Below are 20,685 nucleotides of genomic sequence, written 5' to 3' on the forward strand. Positions count from 1 at the left end.
GTGGTGGAAATTTTTTTTTTTTAAATCAACTGATGCCAGAAAGTTAAACAGATTTGTAAATCACTTCTATCAAAAAAATCTTAATCCTTCCAGTACTTTTTAGGGGCTGTATACTAAAGAGAAATCCAAAAAAGAACTGTATTTCCTCTGATGTCCTGACCACAGTGCTCTCTGCTGACCACTGCTGTCCATTTTAGGAACTGGAGAAAATCCCCATAGCAAACATATGCTTCTCTGGACAGTTCCTAAAATGGACAGCAGAGATCAGCAGAGAGCACTGTGGTCAGGACATCAGAGGAAATGCATTTCTTTTTTGGATTTCTCTTTAGTATACAGCCCCTAAAAAGTACTGGAAGGATTAAGATTTTTTTTAATAGAAGTGATTTACAAATCTGTTTAACTTTCTGGCACCAGTTGATTTAAAAAAAAAATAAGTTTTCCACGTTAGTACCCCTTTAATATAATTTGCTGGGGGGAAAATTTTTTATATAAACCGACCCATAATAATTCCATACAATAAAAAACTGGCAAGCCCAGAACCAAGATTATCATTCTGCCGCCGCAATTGCATTTAGCATTTTGAAAAGGTGAGTATTTAATGATATTCCTTTCTTTCCAAATATTACTTTACTTGGAGGAATTACCGAACAGAGATATGCAAATCTGATAGTCTAAAGTAAATGTTTCATAAAATCAATGACTGTTTAAATTGTGGGACTAAATTGTTTGTATATAAATATTACCTTTTATATTCCATTTGAGTTTTATGTAGATGAACACATTACTTTAATGACCTGTATTTGCAGAGTGAGAGGAGAAGATTCTCTCAAAATTTCCCAGCAGCCAGATGGCTGCCTTTTCTAGCATGAGATTAAAAGATGTTTCTAATTCACAGCTCTGCTTCTGAGGCAAATTAATATAGCAAGCTAAATTGCTTGTGTTTTTGGAATAAAATTTAAAGGGCCCCCTTTTTTGTGTGTGTGTGAAGTACCTTGTGTCACAGGTTCCTATAGCAGATTGCTCCTCAGGTACAATGTGGCGGTATAAACATTTGGTAATTAATGGGAAGGATTCCGCGGTAATTGACTGCTATGGGAAAGGGAAATATAATGACTCCTGATTAATCATGAAAGAGAGATTCATTGCATAAAGGCAGAACAATAATCGCCCTAACGATGGAGAAATGCTAATTAATGAACAGAACCAGGATGTTAGAAATTAACTGCAAAATGCTTATTTTTTAGGGGGGGGGGGAAGGATTATGGTTTCCGGAATCAGGATAAATTCTTCCTTATTTATGAACGAAAGGAAATAGCTAAAAGCAATAATGGCAGATGACCTTTCGGGCCTAGAGGACGCTCCTTATGTATGGAGGATTTGGGTCACTGCCAGTGGCTGGAGGCATATACAATATGTGTGTATCTCCTGCTTTTCTTTGTTCACTGAGACATAATTTGAAGCCTTTGGGCACCAAAGCAAATCTGGAACAGGACCCCTACCTACCAAATTCCATATATAATGATGAATGCTTTATATTTGACAGACAGGCTTTTGCTACTTTTGGATTGTGTATTAGACTGTGTGCACACATACAGGGGAAGTTATGAAGCCTGGTTTGCGTACAAAATAGCAATTTTTTTGTACGTCATGCTTAACCCTAGAGATGAGCGAACTTACAGTAAATTCGATTCGTCACAAACTGCTCGGCAGTTGATTGCTTTTCCTGCATAAATTAGTTCAGCTTTCAGGTGCTCCCGTGGGCTGGAAAAGGTGGATACAGTCCTAGGAGACTCTTTCCTAGGAATGTATCCACCTTTTCCAGCCCACCGGAGCACCTGAAGGCTGAACTAATTTACGCATGATAAGTCATCAACTGCCGAGCCGAGAAGTTTGTGACAAATCGAATTTACTGTAAGTTCGCTCATCTCTACTTAACGCGTACCAGTCATATCCCAGAAAAAAATATAAATAAATAAATGCTTATATATGTTTACTCACTAGGTCATGCAGATGTCTTTTTAAGTGTATAGCTTCTGTACTTAGCTCACAAGTTCCGCTGTTCTGCTGCTCTCTCATTCTGACATCCATTAGTCAGGAGAAGGGGTGTGTCCAAAGCAAGTACTGAGCCTGCCCTCACTCACCATGCATTCACTTCCTCCAAGTCTACTGTGTTGTGCTGGGTCTCTTCATCCAACAACTGCAGACTACTCTGTAATCCCCTCCTCTCTGTTTTTATGCTGCAGTTTAACCCCTTCAGGACCAAGCCAATTATGACCTTAAGGACCCGGGCATATTTTGCACATCTGATTACTGTCACTTTAAGCATTAATAACTCTGGGATGCTTTTACTTAGGAATTTGATTCCAAGATAGTTTTTTCGTGACATATTCTATAGACTTAAACATAGTGGTACATTTTTGTCAATACTTGCATCATTTCTTGGTGAAAAATTCCAAATTTCATGAAAAATTTGAAAATTTTTCATTTTTCTAACTTTGAAGCTCTCTGCTTGCAAGGAAAATAGACATTCCAAAAAAATTATATTTTAATTCACATATACAATATGTCTACTATATGTTTGCATCATAAAGTTGACATGTTTTTACTTTTGGAAGACATCAGAGGGCTTCAAAGTTCAGCAGCAATTTTCCAATTTTTCACTAAATTTTCAAAATCTGAATTTTTCAAGGACCAGTTCTTGAAGTGGATTTGAAGGGTCTTCATATTAGAAATACACAATAAATTACCCCATTATAAAAACTGCACCCCTCAAAGTATACAAAATGGCAATCAGAAAGTTTGTTAACCCTTTAGGTGTTTGGGCCCCATATGTCGATGCGGGCACACTACAGGGCTCAGTAGAGAAGGAGCACCATTGGGCTTTTCGAGAGAGAATTTGGCTGGAATTGAAGGCCATGTGTGTTTACAAAGCCCCCATGGTGCCAGAACAGTGCCCCCCCCCCACATGTGACCCTATTGCAGAAAGTACACCCCACATGTAATGTAATAAGAGTTGCAGTGAGATTTTACACCCCACTGGCGTTTGACAGACTTTTGGAACAGTGGGCTGTGCAAATGAAAAATTTTATTTTTAATTTTCACGGACCACTGTTCAAAAAATCTGATACCAGTGGGGTGTAAATGCTCACTGCATCCCTTATTACATTCCCTGTGGGGTGTACTCTCCACAATAGGGTCACATGTGGGGGGGGGGTGGGGGTCCACTGTTCTGGCACCATGGGGACTTTGTAAACACACATGGCCTTCAATTCCAGCCAAATTCTCTCTCCAAAAGCTCAAGGGTGCTCCTTCTCTACTGAGCCCTGTAGTGTGCCCGCAGAGCACTTTAAATCCACATATGGGGTATTTATATATTCTGAAGAAATTGTTACAAATTGTGGGGGGCTTTTTTCCTATTACCCCTTGTCAAAATGAAAAATCTGGGATAACACCAGCATTTTAGTGAACTTTTTTTTTCATTTTCACGTCCAAATTTAACAAAAATTCTTCAAACAGCTGTGGGGTGTTAAAGGGATACTCCGCCCCTAGACATCTTAGGACATCAGGGCGTTCTTGTATGCCCTTTCCTTAAGTGGTTAATGGGACAGGAGTGAGCACAGATGAGTGCTAGTCCCTCCCTCACTTCCTGGACTTTGTCCATGACTGTGCTTTAGCTGGGACAAAGATGATGCTGCTGCCAGACAGGATTATGTTCTGGATGGTATGGGGATCCCTAGTGGTGTTTTTTTTATAAGCCATGATTTCTATTAAAAGAAGCTAAAACATGTCATAAGAAAGGTTAATGTTTTGCCAAGATGTGCAACAAAAGTTTTTGAATCTGACAATGCCCATTTAAGGCAAAGTGTTGGAAAAGGCATGGCCTCAGCAGATGCCAGATTTACTACACTTTACATTAGAGAGATAGTGTAGCTGAAATATATATATATATATATATATATATATATATATATATATATATATATAAATGCTAGCTTGGAGCAAGCTTTTGGTGCCTTCATGTATGTTTGGCGATGCAGTATTGAGCTAGATCACCATCCACAACTAATGCCAAAACTGATGGCAAAGTGCATCAGTTTTGTATTGTCCATTACCCTATTATTTCTGCAGGCTGGATGGAAGAATGCTGCAAGATGTGTTTCCCCATCTGGCCTGTCCAACGATCCATTGTCCCAATGAAGATGACGGATTAATATGAACTTTTCTGTTTAAGTGAATGGAATCAGTTTTCCTCCTGCACTTTTGTACAGCGCTGGAGGGAAACTGAGCCAGATCGCCAGACATATGTGGCGGCACCCTTAGATTTCAAAGCATGGCGTATGGGCAGCTGAGGAAATTCCCAATTACCTGCTACTTTTTATAAATTTCCAAGCAAATTTGAAGCCAGTGTGATTTTATTTAAGGCCAGCCTGTCAAACACCAGCCTCTCCCCCCCCCCCCCCCCATTGTTTCTTGGGTGTATTTTGAGGTGTTGAACAGGCATTTTTTTTTTGCTTCAAATACATCTATTTTATTTCTATTTGAATTACATTGGATCCAATGGAAATTCAATGTTTTTGACAGTTATTTAAAGATAATATATCATTACTATTATAAAATAAAATAAAAAATGTATGGCAAATTTTTTGGGGGGTTTAAATGTGTGTAAATAACAATAAAAATATCATAAAACACTCCAAGGAGCAAAAACAATTTTTTTTTTTAAATTGAGACAAATTTTGCTTGTAAACAAAAGTATTTTTAAGACTCAACATTTTCTGTGTGCACAAAGGTCAAATCATCTATGTCCTCATTATTAAGTACAATCTGTGTATATATCTAAAAGGTAGGAAGAGTAGATACAAGGAGCTTCTGCAGTAGGTTCGGTTCTACAGCAACATCAAAGAGAAGTAATTATGGTTGACTCAACACTTGATCGTAGCACGCTGTTATTACAAAAAGTGTTAGTGTTGCCTGTAGCAGTCTTCTTTTTTTTTTTTGGGGGGGGGGGGGGCAAGGTCAGAATGAAAGAAGTGATCCAGTTGTTGCTGGTGGCGATATTGTCACATTTGGTTTGAAGAGTTCTCATGAATGAAGACCTTTGCATTTCCTAGGTAATATTTCTTTTTACTGAAAGAAAAGCAAGAAAGTGGGAACTGCAAGTCTTCTTTTCTATTTGTTATACAGTATTGTAATTATGTTCTTACAGAAGCACTTCAGATTTGTTTGAAATATAATGCTAAATTACCAGCAATATTCCTGCAGGGCGATGTGTTTCATCCAAGCTCAGCTGCATTCATACATACTAAAATCATTTATTATTGTTGGTGGCTCATATGATCACCATTCAGTTCACAAGTTATTTATGTGCTTTACTGTGTAGACATGAGATTAGTCTACACATCATAACCTATCAAATCCCGCCTGGCAGCTCTCAGATCCCGCCACTTCTTTCCAATGTTTGCCAGCCTTGGTGCTCTGTATGTCCCTCCATTTATAGTGTGTTGAGAGACCAGGAGTGCAGTGATATAGTAGGCGAGTTTATACAATGATTAGCTGCAAAATTATACAACTGTCCTAAATTATACAGCCTGGCACTGCTATCTGCAGAATCTCCAGTATATTCCTATGAGATACAGCTTGACACTGATGTTGCTTGCTTCCTACTTGTAAGAGCTAACATGAAGAAACCTAAAACAAAGAGACAGGCTAAAGCTGCATCTCATAGGAATGCGTTATTGTTAGAGGACAGAGGTTCTACCTCACTAATCTATCATTTACTGCACTGCTATTACAGTGATAAGAATCCTCTCCGCTGCAATGTCAGAGGCATTGTGGGAAATATAGGTTAGGTATATTAGGTCAGCCACATTAGAGAGAAAGAAAGAAACAACATGGTAGACAACTCAACTCAATGGCACATCAATACACAAGGGCCAATACACTTCTATTTAATAATTCTTATTCTGCATTAAATGAGGTGGGGGCCGAGTTTTTAACCATACTACTACTACTACTACTACTATCTGTGTGAACCCAGCCTTATTGTTATTTTTTTATTCATTTCCATCATCTACCATGGAGGTCTGTAAAGCTATGGTATTTTCACACTGCATCTCAGTCTAAGAAGTGCATTGGTTAATTCCTGATGTATACCTGCAAGGCAACCATCATACATAGGCTCTTATATTAAAGGGGTACTACCGTGGAAAACTTTTTATTTTTTTTTATTTTTTTTAATCAACTGGTGCCAGAAAGTAAAACAGATTTGTAAATCACTTCTATCAAAAAAATCTTAATCCTTCCAGTACTTTTTAGGGGCTGTATACTAAAGAGAAATAAAAAAAACAAATGCATTTACTGTGATGCCCTGACCACAGTGCTCTCTGCTGACCTCAGCTGTCCATTTTAGGAACTGGAGAAAATCCCCATAGCAAACATAGGCTGCTCTGGACAGTTCCTAAAATGGACAGCAGAGGTCAGCAGAGAGCACTGTGGTCATGACATCAGAGGAAATGCATTTCTTTTTTGGATTTCTCTTTAGTATACAGCCCCTAAAAAGTACTGGAAGGATCAAGATTTTTTTTATAGAAGTGATTTACAAATCTGTTTAACTTAAACACCAGTTGATTTAAAACAAAAAGTTTTCCACGGGAGTACCCCTTTAAAAAATTAAAAAATAAATACATGTTTTGTACTGTATGCCTCTCTGAGAAATAAACACATGTTGCTGCATTATTCCCCACAGCCGCTAAACTTAAATCCCAATGTTTTTCAACATAAACAGAATCCAAAATGACAGTTTATATCTCCGTCAGGTATTTACCATATACATTGAGAGCTTTTTTTGCACATATAGTTAAAGCCACTGTTTACACAGAAAATAGCTTACAGTGGTCTCACAGTAACGGTACCAACTTAGAAGTGCAAAGAGACAAAGTGTATTGTATGTCATCTTAAACAGATACAGCAGAAAAGAACTTTCCTATGCAAACTTATGATCTACCCCTAACAAAAAAGGTTGGGGAACTGCATTAGAGGGCTTATCCAGTTTAGACAACACGTTTACAAGAATGGTTCCTGAAATTTTCATGAGTTGATCTGTTTTTGCTGAGGGAAGATGAAGTATTACATGGACCTTGGTGAAATCAATGGGCCAATTAAAGGGGTACTCTGGTGGAAAACATTTTTTTTTTTTTAATCCACTGGTGGTAGAAAGTTAAACAGATTTGTAAATTACTTCTGTTTAAAAAACGTAATCCTTCCAGTATTTATCAGTTGCTATATACTACAAAGGAAGTTGCATGGTTCTTTTCTGTCTGACCACAGTGCTTTCTTCTGACATCTCTGTCTGTGTCAAGATCTGTCCAGAGCAGAAGCAAATCCCCTATTAAAAAAAAAAATAGTGGATCCTGCATGTCACCCAGTCACTGGCTGTATACCCAGCAGAGGTGAGTGGAATTAGCATGTTAGGGTCCGATCCAAAGTGAGGCCACCTCCAAGTGGTGGACGGGAGACACGTTTTGATCAAAATGTGTTAAGAGCCTCCATTTTTTTGACCAAGATGTGTTAATTCCAGGATAATGTTTAATGACTATTGAGATTATAAATAGGTTTTTTGGGTTAATAATAAAGGTTTTTAGTTCTGGAATAGTATTCTACAGACCACAAACTGCTTATCTCCAGCTATCATTGAACTACCATCCCTAGCATAAACTGGAGTCTTGGAAATTCTCGCTCCATAGCGTTGGACGTGGTATGTTTCTGATTTTGTCAGCATGTATCTAGGGTTCTTCTACTAGAGCCGCACTTTGTAATCACCTGACTCTGTATTTTCTGACCAGTGTAATTTCAATTTCTTTGTCCAGATGGAATATCCTGGGGTTACAGGGCGCTCTTCTTAGTCACTTCATCGAGCCTATTTACGTGCACAGCATTATCGTCGGCAGCCTACACCATGCAGGCCACCTGTCCAGGGTAATGAGCCACAGAATAGAAGAGATTGGTAAATTGCCGGCTCCGTATCGGCATAATCATCCTCTCCTTAGCGGTAAGCAAATGCCTTTCTTGTAGACAAATGACATGGTTCCCTTCCGTTCTTCTAAACCGTAGTAATTGTGCGAGAAGCCTGCATGAAGGTTAATCAAGGTCAAGCAGCAACAGCCTTTCCTTCATTATGTATTATTTACTGAAGACCCCTCTTATACCCTTACTTCCGTTGCTTGTAGGTTAATGTCTTGTGAATTGAATATACAGTACGTACTTCTTTTCAAGCATTCATTTTCAATTAACGTTGAGAATTTTTTTTTTTTTTAAGAACAAGCACATTTCTTTTTATTGTTATCCTTTTAAAAAGGACTAAGATTTATCAGTAATGAGAAAATAAAAAAATCAAAAAAATTCATTCGATTTGAGGTTTTGGTGAATGTTTTGATTGTTTAACATTGAGAATTTTTATGCCTATTATGCTTAAATATATTACCTACATGCACTATACCTCCTCGAACGTGTGCTGTATGATCACGTTGTGGGATGTGTTCTGTTTCTAATGAAGAAAACATTTATTTCTTTTAATGTTCCCCGACTCATTGGCAAATACTAGTTTAGATGTATCAAATGAAATATATTTAGAGAATAAGGCTTTGTTCATATGTAAAATGTAAAAAAATAAAATGTTGGTTTTATGTCTTAAACAATTCCCCAAAAAATGTTTTTTTTTCTCTCTCACTGAATTGCATTGAATTCAATGGTATTTTAACAGCTGTAATTATTACAGATGTAGAATTGAGTTCAAGGGGTTTCCTTTCAAGAAAATGTCAGTTTTGGGGGATATTTTTTACCCTCTTATTCAGACCATTTACAATAAATGGTTGGATTAGACACTACTTAATAATGTTTGCTGGGATTTAAAAAAAAAAACTGTCAATAAATGGCAGGGGGGGGAAAAATAAACAGATACAAAATAAAGGTTATAAAATGTTCCAAATGGCAGGTCAGGATAAAAAAAAAAAAAAAAAAAAAAAATTCTGCCCTTGATTTTAAATATTTTTTTTCCACAGCATTCAATATAGAGCAAAATCATGTTCGCAAAAATTGGCCGTTTTGTTTAGCCTTAAACTGTCTGAGAAATGTCTTATTTACACTTAAACAGTCTGGTAAAAATAGGCAGATGTTCCTATAATAATGTGTCAATGGAATATTGACTAATAGAGCATAGATGGGGGGAAAAAATCTGCCAATTTGTCATTGAATGTTAAATTTATCATGTATGAACCTACAACTCTTGCCAATAAATATACAACAAACAGCAATGTTGTAAATAACTTAATTGTGTTGGTTAATTAACTCATATCTATATACAACAACCCCGCCCCCCCCCCCCCCCCCCCCCCCAGAAAGAAAAAAAACACATACATGGGGCACAATAAACACATCACTACATGGTGGGGAAACATCACATGTGTCATTCTATACAAAAACATTAATGTTACAATATTGCTCCTAATGTACACTGCCCTGTCCAGATGTAAGCAATTTATTGGTAGCCAAAAAGCTGTAACAGGGTTGTTGCCACATGGTACATATTCCTGGTAATTTATATATATATATATATATATATATATATATATATATATATATATATGTGTGTGTGTGTGTGAGTGTGTGTGTGTGTGTGTTACATTGGTGAGACCAGTCAGCCACTTAATAAAAGGATGAACCTCCACAGATCGTCCATCAACAACCATAGAGAAAAGGACTATTGCACCCCAGTTGGACACCATTTCATCAAAACAGGTCACTCCCTACAGGACCTCAAAATCAAGATCCTGAAAGGAAACTTCAAGAACATCCAGGAAAGAAAGACATTTGAAGCCAAAATGATAGTTTTGGACTTAATGTAGATTTAAGCTTTTTATCCCATTATCAAAATTTCCTATAACCTTTGCTAAACTGTCTTCCCTCTCCCTGCTCTAACACCATTACACCCCTGCTCCCCTCCCCTGTCCAAGTCTTATCTTCAGTCTATGGTTCTGTAGTAAAATTGTCCTTTCTCCTCTGTCCAGCGTAACCACCATTCTCACCTCTGCTCTCCAGCCCCCCCCCCCCCTCATCCTTATCTGTAGTCTATCGTCCTATAGCTATACAATTTATGGCCCAACTTAAAGGGGTACTCCGGTGAAAACCTTTTTTCTTTTAAATCAACTGGTGGCAGAAAGTTAAACATATTTGTAAATTACTTCTATTAAAAAATCTTAATCCTTCCAGTACTTATTAGCTGTTGAATGCTACAGAGGAAATTCCTTTCTTTTTACTATGGAAAAAGTATTATAAGGGTTATGGCTAGTTTATATTAGAGGAAAACACAGCAATAAGAAATTGATACAAAAGGTATACCAAAAAAATTAATAATCTCTCATTCTACAAGAAAAAGAAAAATGTCTTTGCGGAAAAAAGAATAATGTTCTAAATAAGTTATTTTCCTGTGAAAAGCCGCTCTGCATTCAGGCTTCTGGGACATAGTATTAAGGATGATCTAGTGTGAATAGATCTGACCATTTAGCACTGAGTCAAATTTTCAACACTGTCAATAGGGACCAAATTACCCACCACAGCCCTAACTCCATCTTAAATATAGAGGGACTATGGCCTGGTGATGAGGTCTCCCGAGGCTGAGACTTTTATAGCAGTGTATTGCTGTGGACTCAAGCTGTCACTTAATAGTTGACACTGGAAAGGCACATTACAAAAAGTCTTCCTATGAGACAGAGTATAGGTCTTGGATGATAGGCTTTGTAGTCAACATGGACTTCTCAAGAATGTCTAGAAGGGCTCTTGCATTGGACCATATAACAATTTTATATTTTACAAAGCCATAACTGGTGTCTTAGAAGTGCATGAGTCCTTTTCTGCACTTCTGCATGCCCATGATTTCGTACTACAGAATACCATGGTTGGGTCTTTAAAATTGTGGTATGTTTTATCCAACTTAAAGGGTACTCCAGTGAAAAACAATTTTTTTTTAAATCAACTGGTGCCAGAAAGTTAAACAGATTTGTAAATTAAAAGAAAAGAAAAAAGTGTAAGTGCAGCTCACAATTAATAAATATCACCGACCGAGGTCAACAGGGCATGCAACTATACCACAGTTGCAAATACCAGAAAATATATATAGGAAAAATATTGCCCGGACCTTCCAAGGTGGTGTCAACAATTGGTTGAAATAATTTTTATTGGATTTCTTTTTTTGAGAAATTTACAACAAAGGAAAGATTGGCCAAAGAAAACCACGTGGCCAAGGAACAATACATAACAAATATAACACAGTTATATAAATATTACTAAAGCGATCACTCAGCTGTATGTAGAAATATTAATTTGCAGAATGATGTCTTTGGATGTTGCGGATATTATAGACATATCCGGTAGATCATTATAGGTCATCTTGAAAAATAAAAACATCACATAAGCAGTTTTAAAGTATTTTATAGTCATACCTATAACTCTGCAGCGAAGAATAGGATTTTTCCTTACTAGATCCCGTAGTCCTCCCCTCTCTAGTCACAGGAAGACTCACCGGAAATATGTGCAAAGTGTGACACCCAGTAATCATAAGTAGTAATGGGTAGTTAGAGTAGTACCATTTAATAATATAGGATGAACATAATTTAATGGAATGGATCCCAGAACAGCATGAAATCTAATAAAACCGTGATAGAAGTGATGTGCATGGTTAATTAGCAACACCTAGCCCAGTGGATAGTGCTTCGTCCAGGTCGGTGTCAACAATTGGATATAGAATATGGATAACTATGTCGTACTCCAATGATAATTCAAAATAATTATTTATTTAAAATGTATTCTAATATAGTGCATTACTCCTCACAGGGCCCATGTGAGAAGAACACATATAGTAAATATACAGATTTAGACAATCTTAAAATATAAAAATAAGCAAATATTTAAAATATAGCACTGGCATATGGAATAGCTCTATATGAACATATTGATCTTATATCCTCGCAGTATTAGAATGATGCGGTATATTTTTTAAGTGTCATTTTATATAACAGTTGTATATCAAGTTAGATACTGTGTTACCGGTCCTGTGATGGAATGGATAGTTTGGCTCTGACAGCTCTTGCTGAGGCAATTGGAGTTGTTCCTGTGCCTAAGTACTGCAGTCGGCGGTCTCAGATGGTGCTGTGGCCTTGGCTCGCAGGGTCCAGATGTTTCGCGGTGGTGGTTGTCACAGGCTTGTGGCTCTGGCAGGCGCTGATGGTATATTTGCCGGGAGACCGAGCGCTGGCATGCGCTTATAATGTCGGTTTTTCTCACCGCTGGACTTGGAAGAAGCCGGAGACCGCACGCTGAGTAGATGGAGCTCGCCTCGTGTGGATGGCGTGTGACGTCAGCTGAGCCGGAGCTGGACAGGTAAAATCAGGACCGGACACTAGTCTGAATTGACTAAGACGTAGAGAGTCCACAGTACGTGATCAGCTTACTCCGTGGGTATTGGAGACAGTTCATAAAGAGCATAGGTGCCAGTGAGAAAGACTAGACGCATTTCAGGGTTCTCAAATACGACCCTTTCCTGACTACTGAGGAAAGGGTCGTATTTGAGAACCCTGAAACGCGTCTAGTCTTTCTCACTGGCACCTATGCTCTTTATGAACTGTGTCCAATACCCAATGAATAAGCTGATCACTTACTGCGGACTCTCTACGTATTAGTCGATTCAGACTAGTGTCCGGTCCTGATTTTACCTGTCCAGCTCCGGCTCAGCTGACGTCACACGCCATCCACACGAGGCGAGTTCCATCCTCTCAGCGTGCGGTCTCCGGCTTCTTCCAAGTCCAGCGGTGAGGAAACCGACATCATAAGCGCATACCAGCGCTCGGTCTCCCGGCAAATATACCATCGGTGCCTGCCAGCGCCACCAGCCTGTGACGACCACCACGGCAAAACATCTGGACCCTGCGAGCTAAATCCACAGCACCATCTGAGACCGCCGACTGCAGTACCTAGGCGCAGGAACAACTCCAATTGCCTCAGCAAGAGCTGTCAGAGCCAAACTATCCATTCCATCACAGGACCGGTAACACAGTATCTAACTTGATATACAACTGTTATATAAAATGACACTTAAAAAATATACTGCATCATTCTAATACTGCGAGGATATAAGATCAATATGTTCATATAGAGCTATTCCATATGCCAGTGCTATATTTTAAATATTTGCTTATTTTTATATTTTAAGATTGTCTAAATCTGTATATTTACTATATGTGTTCTTCTCACATGGGCCCTGTGAGGAGTAATGCACTATATTAGAATACATTTTAAATAAATAATTATTTTGAATTATCATTGGAGTATGACCTAGTTATCCATAGATTTGTAAATGACTTCTATTAAAAATCTTAACCCTTCCAGTACTTAGCTGCTGTATACTACAGAGGGAGTTCTTTTATTTTTTTGATTTATTTTCTGTTTGACCACAGTCCTCTCTGTCCACGTCAGGAACTGTCCAGAGCAGGAGAAAATCCCCATAGCAAACATATGCTGCTATGGACAGGTCCTGAGACAGACAGAGGTGTCAGCAGAGAGCACTGTGGCCAGACAGAAAAGAAATTCAAAAAGAAAATAACTTCTTGTGGAGTATACAGCTGGAAGAATTAAGATTGTTAAATAGAAATAATTTACAAATCTGTTTATCTTTCTGGCACCAGTTGATATGAAAAAAAATATTTTCCACCGGAGTACCCCTATAATATTTACGGATCTATTGTCAAAAGGATAGCTCTCTGTCCCTCAGACCTTGTATGGCAGTGGTCTTAAAACTGCAGACTTCCAGATGTTGCAAAACTACGACTCCCAGAATGCCCGGACAGCCAACGGCTGTCCGGGCATGCTGGAAGTTGCAGTTGTGCAACATCTGGAGGTTCCCAGATTGGAGGCCACCGCTGTGTGGTAGTGCATGGATGCTGCCCGTGCACAAGCCATATCAGTCAGATGCTTATCATATTCTAATTAAACAAAATTAGTCATACTACTCCAAAATAGTCACATGTGATCTGGATAGAATGATTCTAATTATTCGGCTGTATATGAAACCCTTCTGGATAAGTGGTACTTAAGCCATGATGCTTACAGGGCTAATAACTAGGTAATATCCACTCTGCGCTAAATGTTTGATAGCATTACCACAGGATAAATTCATTTCTCAAGTGTATTTCTATATGGAGCAATGATAACATCTCTACAAAAGGATGTTCAATAATTTAACGAATATTAGGGACTGGAAGAATGTTACATAGGTACATAGTTGATAGGGTTAAAAAAAAATTGTTCATTAATTATAATAACCTATAACTCTACTGTGTTGATCCAAAGGAAAAAAATCTCATAAGGCTGATGCCAGTTGCCCCATATTGGAAGAAACATTTATTCCTGACTCCAAATATGGCAATTAAAATAAATTCATGGATCAACAACCCACCTCCAGAAATCTGGTATCCATCACTTGCAATTTAGCATTTTTCAAGAAAGGCATTCAGACCCCTTTTGACTGTGCTCAGTAAAACAAGCGTCACATGTCCCATAGTCACACTGCTCTTACAGTAAAAAACCCATACCTTCCAACTTTTTCTGAAATCAAAGAGGGTCAAGCCATGCCCCTAACCACGCCCTTGGCCACGACCTTACCACGTCCACACATTTGGAATGGAAATACATATATATATATATATATATATATATATATATATATATATATACTCTTTAACAGCCATAATGCATAATGTTGTCAGCCTGACCTCCTATACTTAGGTGACTGGCTGACAACAACCACAATCATTACCACGATACACCATGTAAGTGATTATAGTGCACTTGCATCGACTGATTCACAGGTGAATTGACATCTTTTCTGATCGGAGTGGGTAACTTTCCTTTTTCTTCTCCATCTAGAGCCAACCATCATGATAATTTCTTCCAGCTACGATTCATCTTTGTAGAACCTGTCAGAAAAAAAAAAACGTTTTAGGCTATGTACTTTTCCAAGTCCTACAGTGCCCCAAACTGTAATAACGCCCCCCCCCCCCCCTTGGTGTCCCATTCAATAGAGTTGGTGGATAAGAGTAGTTAGTTAGGTTGTTCCAGTAGATAGAGAGGTCCTTCATGTAGTTTCCCCTATTATGTAGTTGCCCCAAGTGGATTGACCTCCCTCCCCTAGATAGCTACCCCCTGTAGTTAGTGCCCCTAGATAGCTCCCCCTTGTAGGTAGAGACCCCAGAGATAGTTGCCCCTTTGTAGGTAGGGAGACCCCCCTGGAGATAGTTGTCTTCTGTAGGCAAAAGCCCCTGGAGGCAACTATGCTCCTCTGTTGGACGATCCCCCTAGATAGTTGCCCCCTGTAGGTAATTGACCCGCAATGATTGTTTTTTACCTAAAATCTGGCTGCACCTTCGGTCACATTCATTATTGTCACTGCTGAAGCTCCCGGTGATTCTGGACAGCTTAATACTGCAGCTTCCCCAAACAGAACAGACCACTGAATGCAGCGGCGGTGCGAACACTGAACTGTCCTGCATTTTCCTATTAAATTCAATATAATTCAATATAATTCAATGGGGGGAGGGGGAGACTGAAATAAAATGTAAATATTCTCTAAAAAAATAAATAGTATAAGTCATAGGAGTTGTGTGATCGGCAAACAAAAGCAAGCAGGATAATTTCCATATTAAGTGGCCCACATGTCATTGCCACTGGTATTGTATAAGACATACACATTCCCTTTAAAGATAAGTCATCATCTTCTATGAAATTATAAGTATTTATAGCCTCCTTTTAGAGCGGCTATGGCCATAATTACTGCATCTCTCCTCCGTATAACAAATTAACCCCCCGGCGCCATCCTCAACTAATGTGAACAACGTGTAGTCACGTTCAGATAAATTACTGAGATACAGTCGCATTTTTCCGGTGAATTTTACATATTATTCTAGATTAGCATATTAGAAATAGAATTCAGAAATTCTAACATTTAAGCTTAAAATACAGATCAGCACGCTTCAAATAATGGTTAGTTTACTTGTAATAAGATTTCGCGTGACGCCCCCTCCCATAGACTTGCATTGACGGGGCATGGCTGTGACCTCACGAGCAGGACATGACCATGACATCATGAGCCTCTGCCCCGCATTGCCAGTCATCCAGCACGGAGAGAAGTTCGCTCCATACAACGGATGTCTAGGGTGCCGCAGCAGAGGTCCTTTGGATAGCGGATAAGATTTTTGGGGGCCGAGTACCCCTTTAAATGCCCAGAAAATCCCTTAAAATTAGGGTTATACATAGCACATCCGAAGTGGGTTGCCTGCAGCTAAAATTCCGCTTGTGGATTCTTCTCTGCGGAATTCCGCAAGAGGAATTTCCGCCGTAGAAAATCTGCAAGCGGAAATCACTGACATTAATGGTTAGTAAAATCCCCTGCAAGCAGAGTTTCAGCTGTGCAAAACCCACTGCAGATGTGTTACATGTGACTCTACCTTTAAGCAGTATCCTGTAAAATTGATATATATGCACTTAGGGGGACATGTAGAAAGGCTTGCCAGAGGCGCAGACTCTCTAAAGGGGCGCAGACTCTCTAAAGGGGCGCAGACTCTCTAAAGGCGCACATCATCACCAGCTTTGCACAATAATGTGTGACTTTAGAGGATTTATACCACTTGTGCCAAGGGAACATAAAGGAGGCATGAAGAAGGCTGGAAGGGGGCTCAGCCTCGCATGGAAGGGACATACCGGGGCAAATCCTCCTCACATGCAACTTTAGGGCGTAAAGACCCAAGACCTATTCACCTCCATAGGTGATGTGTATTTGTGCAGCGGGCTACAGAGCCACAGGATTTACCAAGAGTCACGCACCTCTTAATAAATCCAGGGGACCAAAAACTGGCAGAGTTTACTTTATTTGTTGCCGTTAAATCGATTTTCTAAGCTCAGCTTGGTTCTAGAGAACCCCGCCGGTTCTGGAGACAGTATACCGGAGGAAATGGCACTGACACGCTCAGTTGTCAATTATGCATTTCCCATTTATTGAAAGGTCCTGCTACATCTTATACACTCAGTTATTGCACGTAGTCTTTATTATTCCAATGGTTATTGTGTTCATCCAGGCCAGAACTGGATATAGACATAAATGGTAGCATAATGATAGACAAAATAATACGATGGGTAGGTGATCCAGACTTAATCAACACTTTATTGGACCTTTATCATAAAGATTAATAGAGCTATCTGAAATTGAATAGTTATCAAATGGAAAATGACTCTTATTTAAATAAGTCTCTTAAAGAGGTAGTAATCATTATTCTGATTTAACAGTATGGAGGGGGCGTGTCTGACTGGAGCGGGCGTGTCTGTTGACCTCTTAGTGAAGTCGACGACACAAGCGCTAGCCGTGCAGAGCCACAGCAGTTCCAGATCCCTGTACGGGAGATTGCGGAGGGTCGCAAAAAAAAAAAGCGATCGCAAAAAAAAAAAAAAAAAACAAGCCTGATTTCCTTAAGGGGTTAAAAGGATACTCCGACGTTACACCGTAAACAATCTGAAACAATTGTAAAATTGTGTGGCACCTGATGAAATTGTTGACAATTAAGGCTAGTTAAAAATTTTTGTTAAAACATGGTGTGCATTGTAAATTGTGACTTTTTTTTTAAGCCACCAAACTAGCTCAAATTGCTTAAAGGGGTACTCCGGTGGAAAACTTTTTTTTTAAATCAACTGGTGCCAAAAAGTTAAACAGATTTGTGAATTAGTGTGAATTCGGGTAGAAAAACAGACATGGTGCACATCTACAATCTTGTATAATGATCTGATTGCTTCTCAGCATAATATCAAAAACTAGCAGGTTGTTAGTATACATTTTTGATCAAAAAGTACAAGCCCACTCGCCACGTCAAGGCCACCTATCCAGAGTGGGTCCCTAATGTCCCTAGCATAAAATGGCGCAGCACCGGGCGGCGACCACCACCACCGCGACGCCAATGCCCACAGGGGGGGAACGATCCACTGGCAGAGCAGCCCCAATGCCACTCAAACCAGTCTATGGGCCGCACCCCCCCCCCCCCCCCCCCCCCCCCCCCGCCCCCCGCAGACACCACGGCAGCAACGGACACCGCACAGCACCACACCAATGTGAACAAGGTGTAATAGCTCACTTACCATGCTCTCCCAGTCAGACTGGGAGGCAGCTAGGAAAGAAATGGCCCATGTGCAGCTAACTACTGCTTATATAGGGTTGGGCTGAGGGGGTGGGGAAGAGTGCAGCACTCAGATTTGTGAATTACTTCTATTAAAAAATCTTAATCCTTCCTGTACTTATTAGCGGCTGTATACTACAGAGGAAATTTATTTATTTTTGGATTTCCTTACTTTCACGAACACAGTGTTCTCTGGTGACACCTCCTGTCAATTTAAGGAACTGATTTGGGGATTTCCTCCTGTTCTGGACAGTTCCTGAAATGGATAGAGGTGTCAGCAGAGAGCACTGTGTTTGTGACAGAAAAGAAATCCAAAAAGAAAATAATTTCCTCTGTTGTATACAGCCGCTAATAAGTACTGGAAGGATTCAGATTTATTTATAGAAGTAATTTACAAATCTGTTTAACTTTCTGGCACCAGTTAATTTATTGTATCGGATTTGCTCAAGCTGCGATTTAGTATGTTCTACTGGCACAAGTAATACTTAAATATAAAAATGTACTAAAAATAAACTATGGAAATAATCATCTATGGAATTTATCCAAAAGTCACCTTATAAATTTCACTGCAACTACTAGTAGGTGGTGCGTTGGGTTGTTTTGCCTTCCGCTGATCAAAAAGCTGTGAATTTGACGGGCAGGTGTCTGTTTCCAACCTATATTACTATGTTAATGAAAGACATTAAAGGGGTACTACGGTGGAAAACATTTTTTTTTTTTTAGATCAACTGATGCCAGAAAGTTAAACAGATTTGTAAATGACTGCTATTAAAAAATCTTTACCCTTTCAGTAATTATTAGCAGATGTATGCTACAGAGGAAATTTTTTTTCTTTTTGAATTTCTTTTTTGTCTTGTCCACAGTGCTCTCTGCTGACACCTGATGCCCGTTTCAGGAACTGTCCAGAGAAGGAGAAAATCCGCATAGCAAACCTATGCTGCTCTGGACAGTTCCTGACACAGACAGAGGTAGCAGAGAGCACTGTGGACAAGACGAAAAAGAAATTCAAAAATAAAAGAATTTCCTCGGTAGCATACAGCTGCTAATAAGTTCTGAAAGGATTGAGATTTTTAAATAGAAGTAATTTACAAATCTGTTTCACTTTCTGTCACCAGTTCATTTAAAAAAAAAAGTTTTCCACTGGAGTACCCCTTTAACCTCTTGGTCTTGTTTACTGGGTTTAAACCGTTCTCACCAGAAGAGAATGGGTTAAAACTGGTGGATCCCGGTTGCTACGGGCAGCCAGGACCCACAGCTAATGCCGGACATGGCCGATCGGGCCAATGCCCGGCATTAACTCTTTAGACGCCAAAACTAAAGTAAAAGAATCCCGGCAGCTCAGCGGAGCTGATCGGGACTATCGCGACAAAATCACGATGTCCCGATCAGCTTACCGGATGACGGGAGGGTCCCCACCTGCCTCTCCATTGTCCGATCGGCGATCTACTGCTCCATGCCTGCGCACGCAGCAGGCTAGAGCAGCAGATCGCCGGTTACACTGATCAGTGCTTTACAATGGCAGAGCACTGACCAATATATGCAATCAGTGAGGACACTGAGGAGAAGCAGGGCTCTGTACACTGAGGACAAGCAGGGCTCTGTGCACTGAGGACAAGCAGGGCTCTGTACACTGAGGACAGGCAGGGCTCTGTACACTGAGGACAGGCAGGGCTCTGTACACTGAGAACAAGCAGGGCTCTGTACACTGAGGACAAGCAGGGCTCTGTACACTTAGGACAAGCAGGGCTCTGTACACTGAGAACAAGCAGGGCTCTGTACACTGAGGCTCTGTCCTCTCAGTGTACAGAGCCCCGCTTGTCCTCAGTGTACAGAGCCCTGCTTGTCCTCAGTGTACAGAGCCCTGCTTGTCCTCAGTGTACAGAGCCCTGCTTGTCCTCAGTGTACAGAGCCCTGCTTGTCCTCAGTGTGCAGAGCCTTGCTTGTCCTCAGTGTACAGAGCCCTGCTTGCCCTCAGTGTACAGAGCCCTGCTTGTCCTCAGTGCACAGAGCCCTGCTTGTCCTCAGTGTACAGAGCCCTGCTTGTCCTCAGTGTACAGAGCCCTGCTTGCCCTACTGCACAGAGTCCTGCTTGTCCACCCTTACTTACTGCATTTGGTCTCCTCACAGAGACACACAGGCAAAAAAAAGCTGCTGTGAAAAAATATATATACATATTTTTTAATCAATTATATAAAAGTTTTTCCTGCAATTCTTCTTTGTTTCATGAAATTTAGATTTTTCTGTTATCTTGCTTTCATAAAATTCCATATCTGTGGGGAATTTACATCATTTTATTCAGTGTGAATGCAGCATGACAAGGTCTACAGGGAGAAGATGCTGCCGAATGTGTTTTATTCTGTTTATCTTGCGTGTGTGCAGAGTGTCTGTTCATTCAGTTCACATTTACGTTTTCTATTCCTGATTG

The 20,685-nt window shown here is 39.7% G+C and overlaps 1 protein-coding gene across 2 annotated transcripts in view; it reads left to right on the top strand.

Moving 5' to 3' along the window:
- The window catches only part of ADARB2 (adenosine deaminase RNA specific B2 (inactive)), a 718,056-nt gene that overhangs the window by 677,879 nt on the left and 19,492 nt on the right, over positions 1-20,685 (top strand). For both annotated transcript variants that reach the window (XM_056519506.1, XM_056519508.1), the window contains one exon: positions 7,866-8,047. In XM_056519506.1, the coding sequence (XP_056375481.1) occupies positions 7,866-8,047 (182 nt within the window). The remainder of the gene's footprint in view (positions 1-7,865; positions 8,048-20,685) is intronic.

This window comes from Hyla sarda, chromosome 5, assembly GCF_029499605.1.
Source record: "Hyla sarda isolate aHylSar1 chromosome 5, aHylSar1.hap1, whole genome shotgun sequence".
Taxonomy (NCBI): Eukaryota; Metazoa; Chordata; class Amphibia; order Anura; family Hylidae; genus Hyla; species Hyla sarda.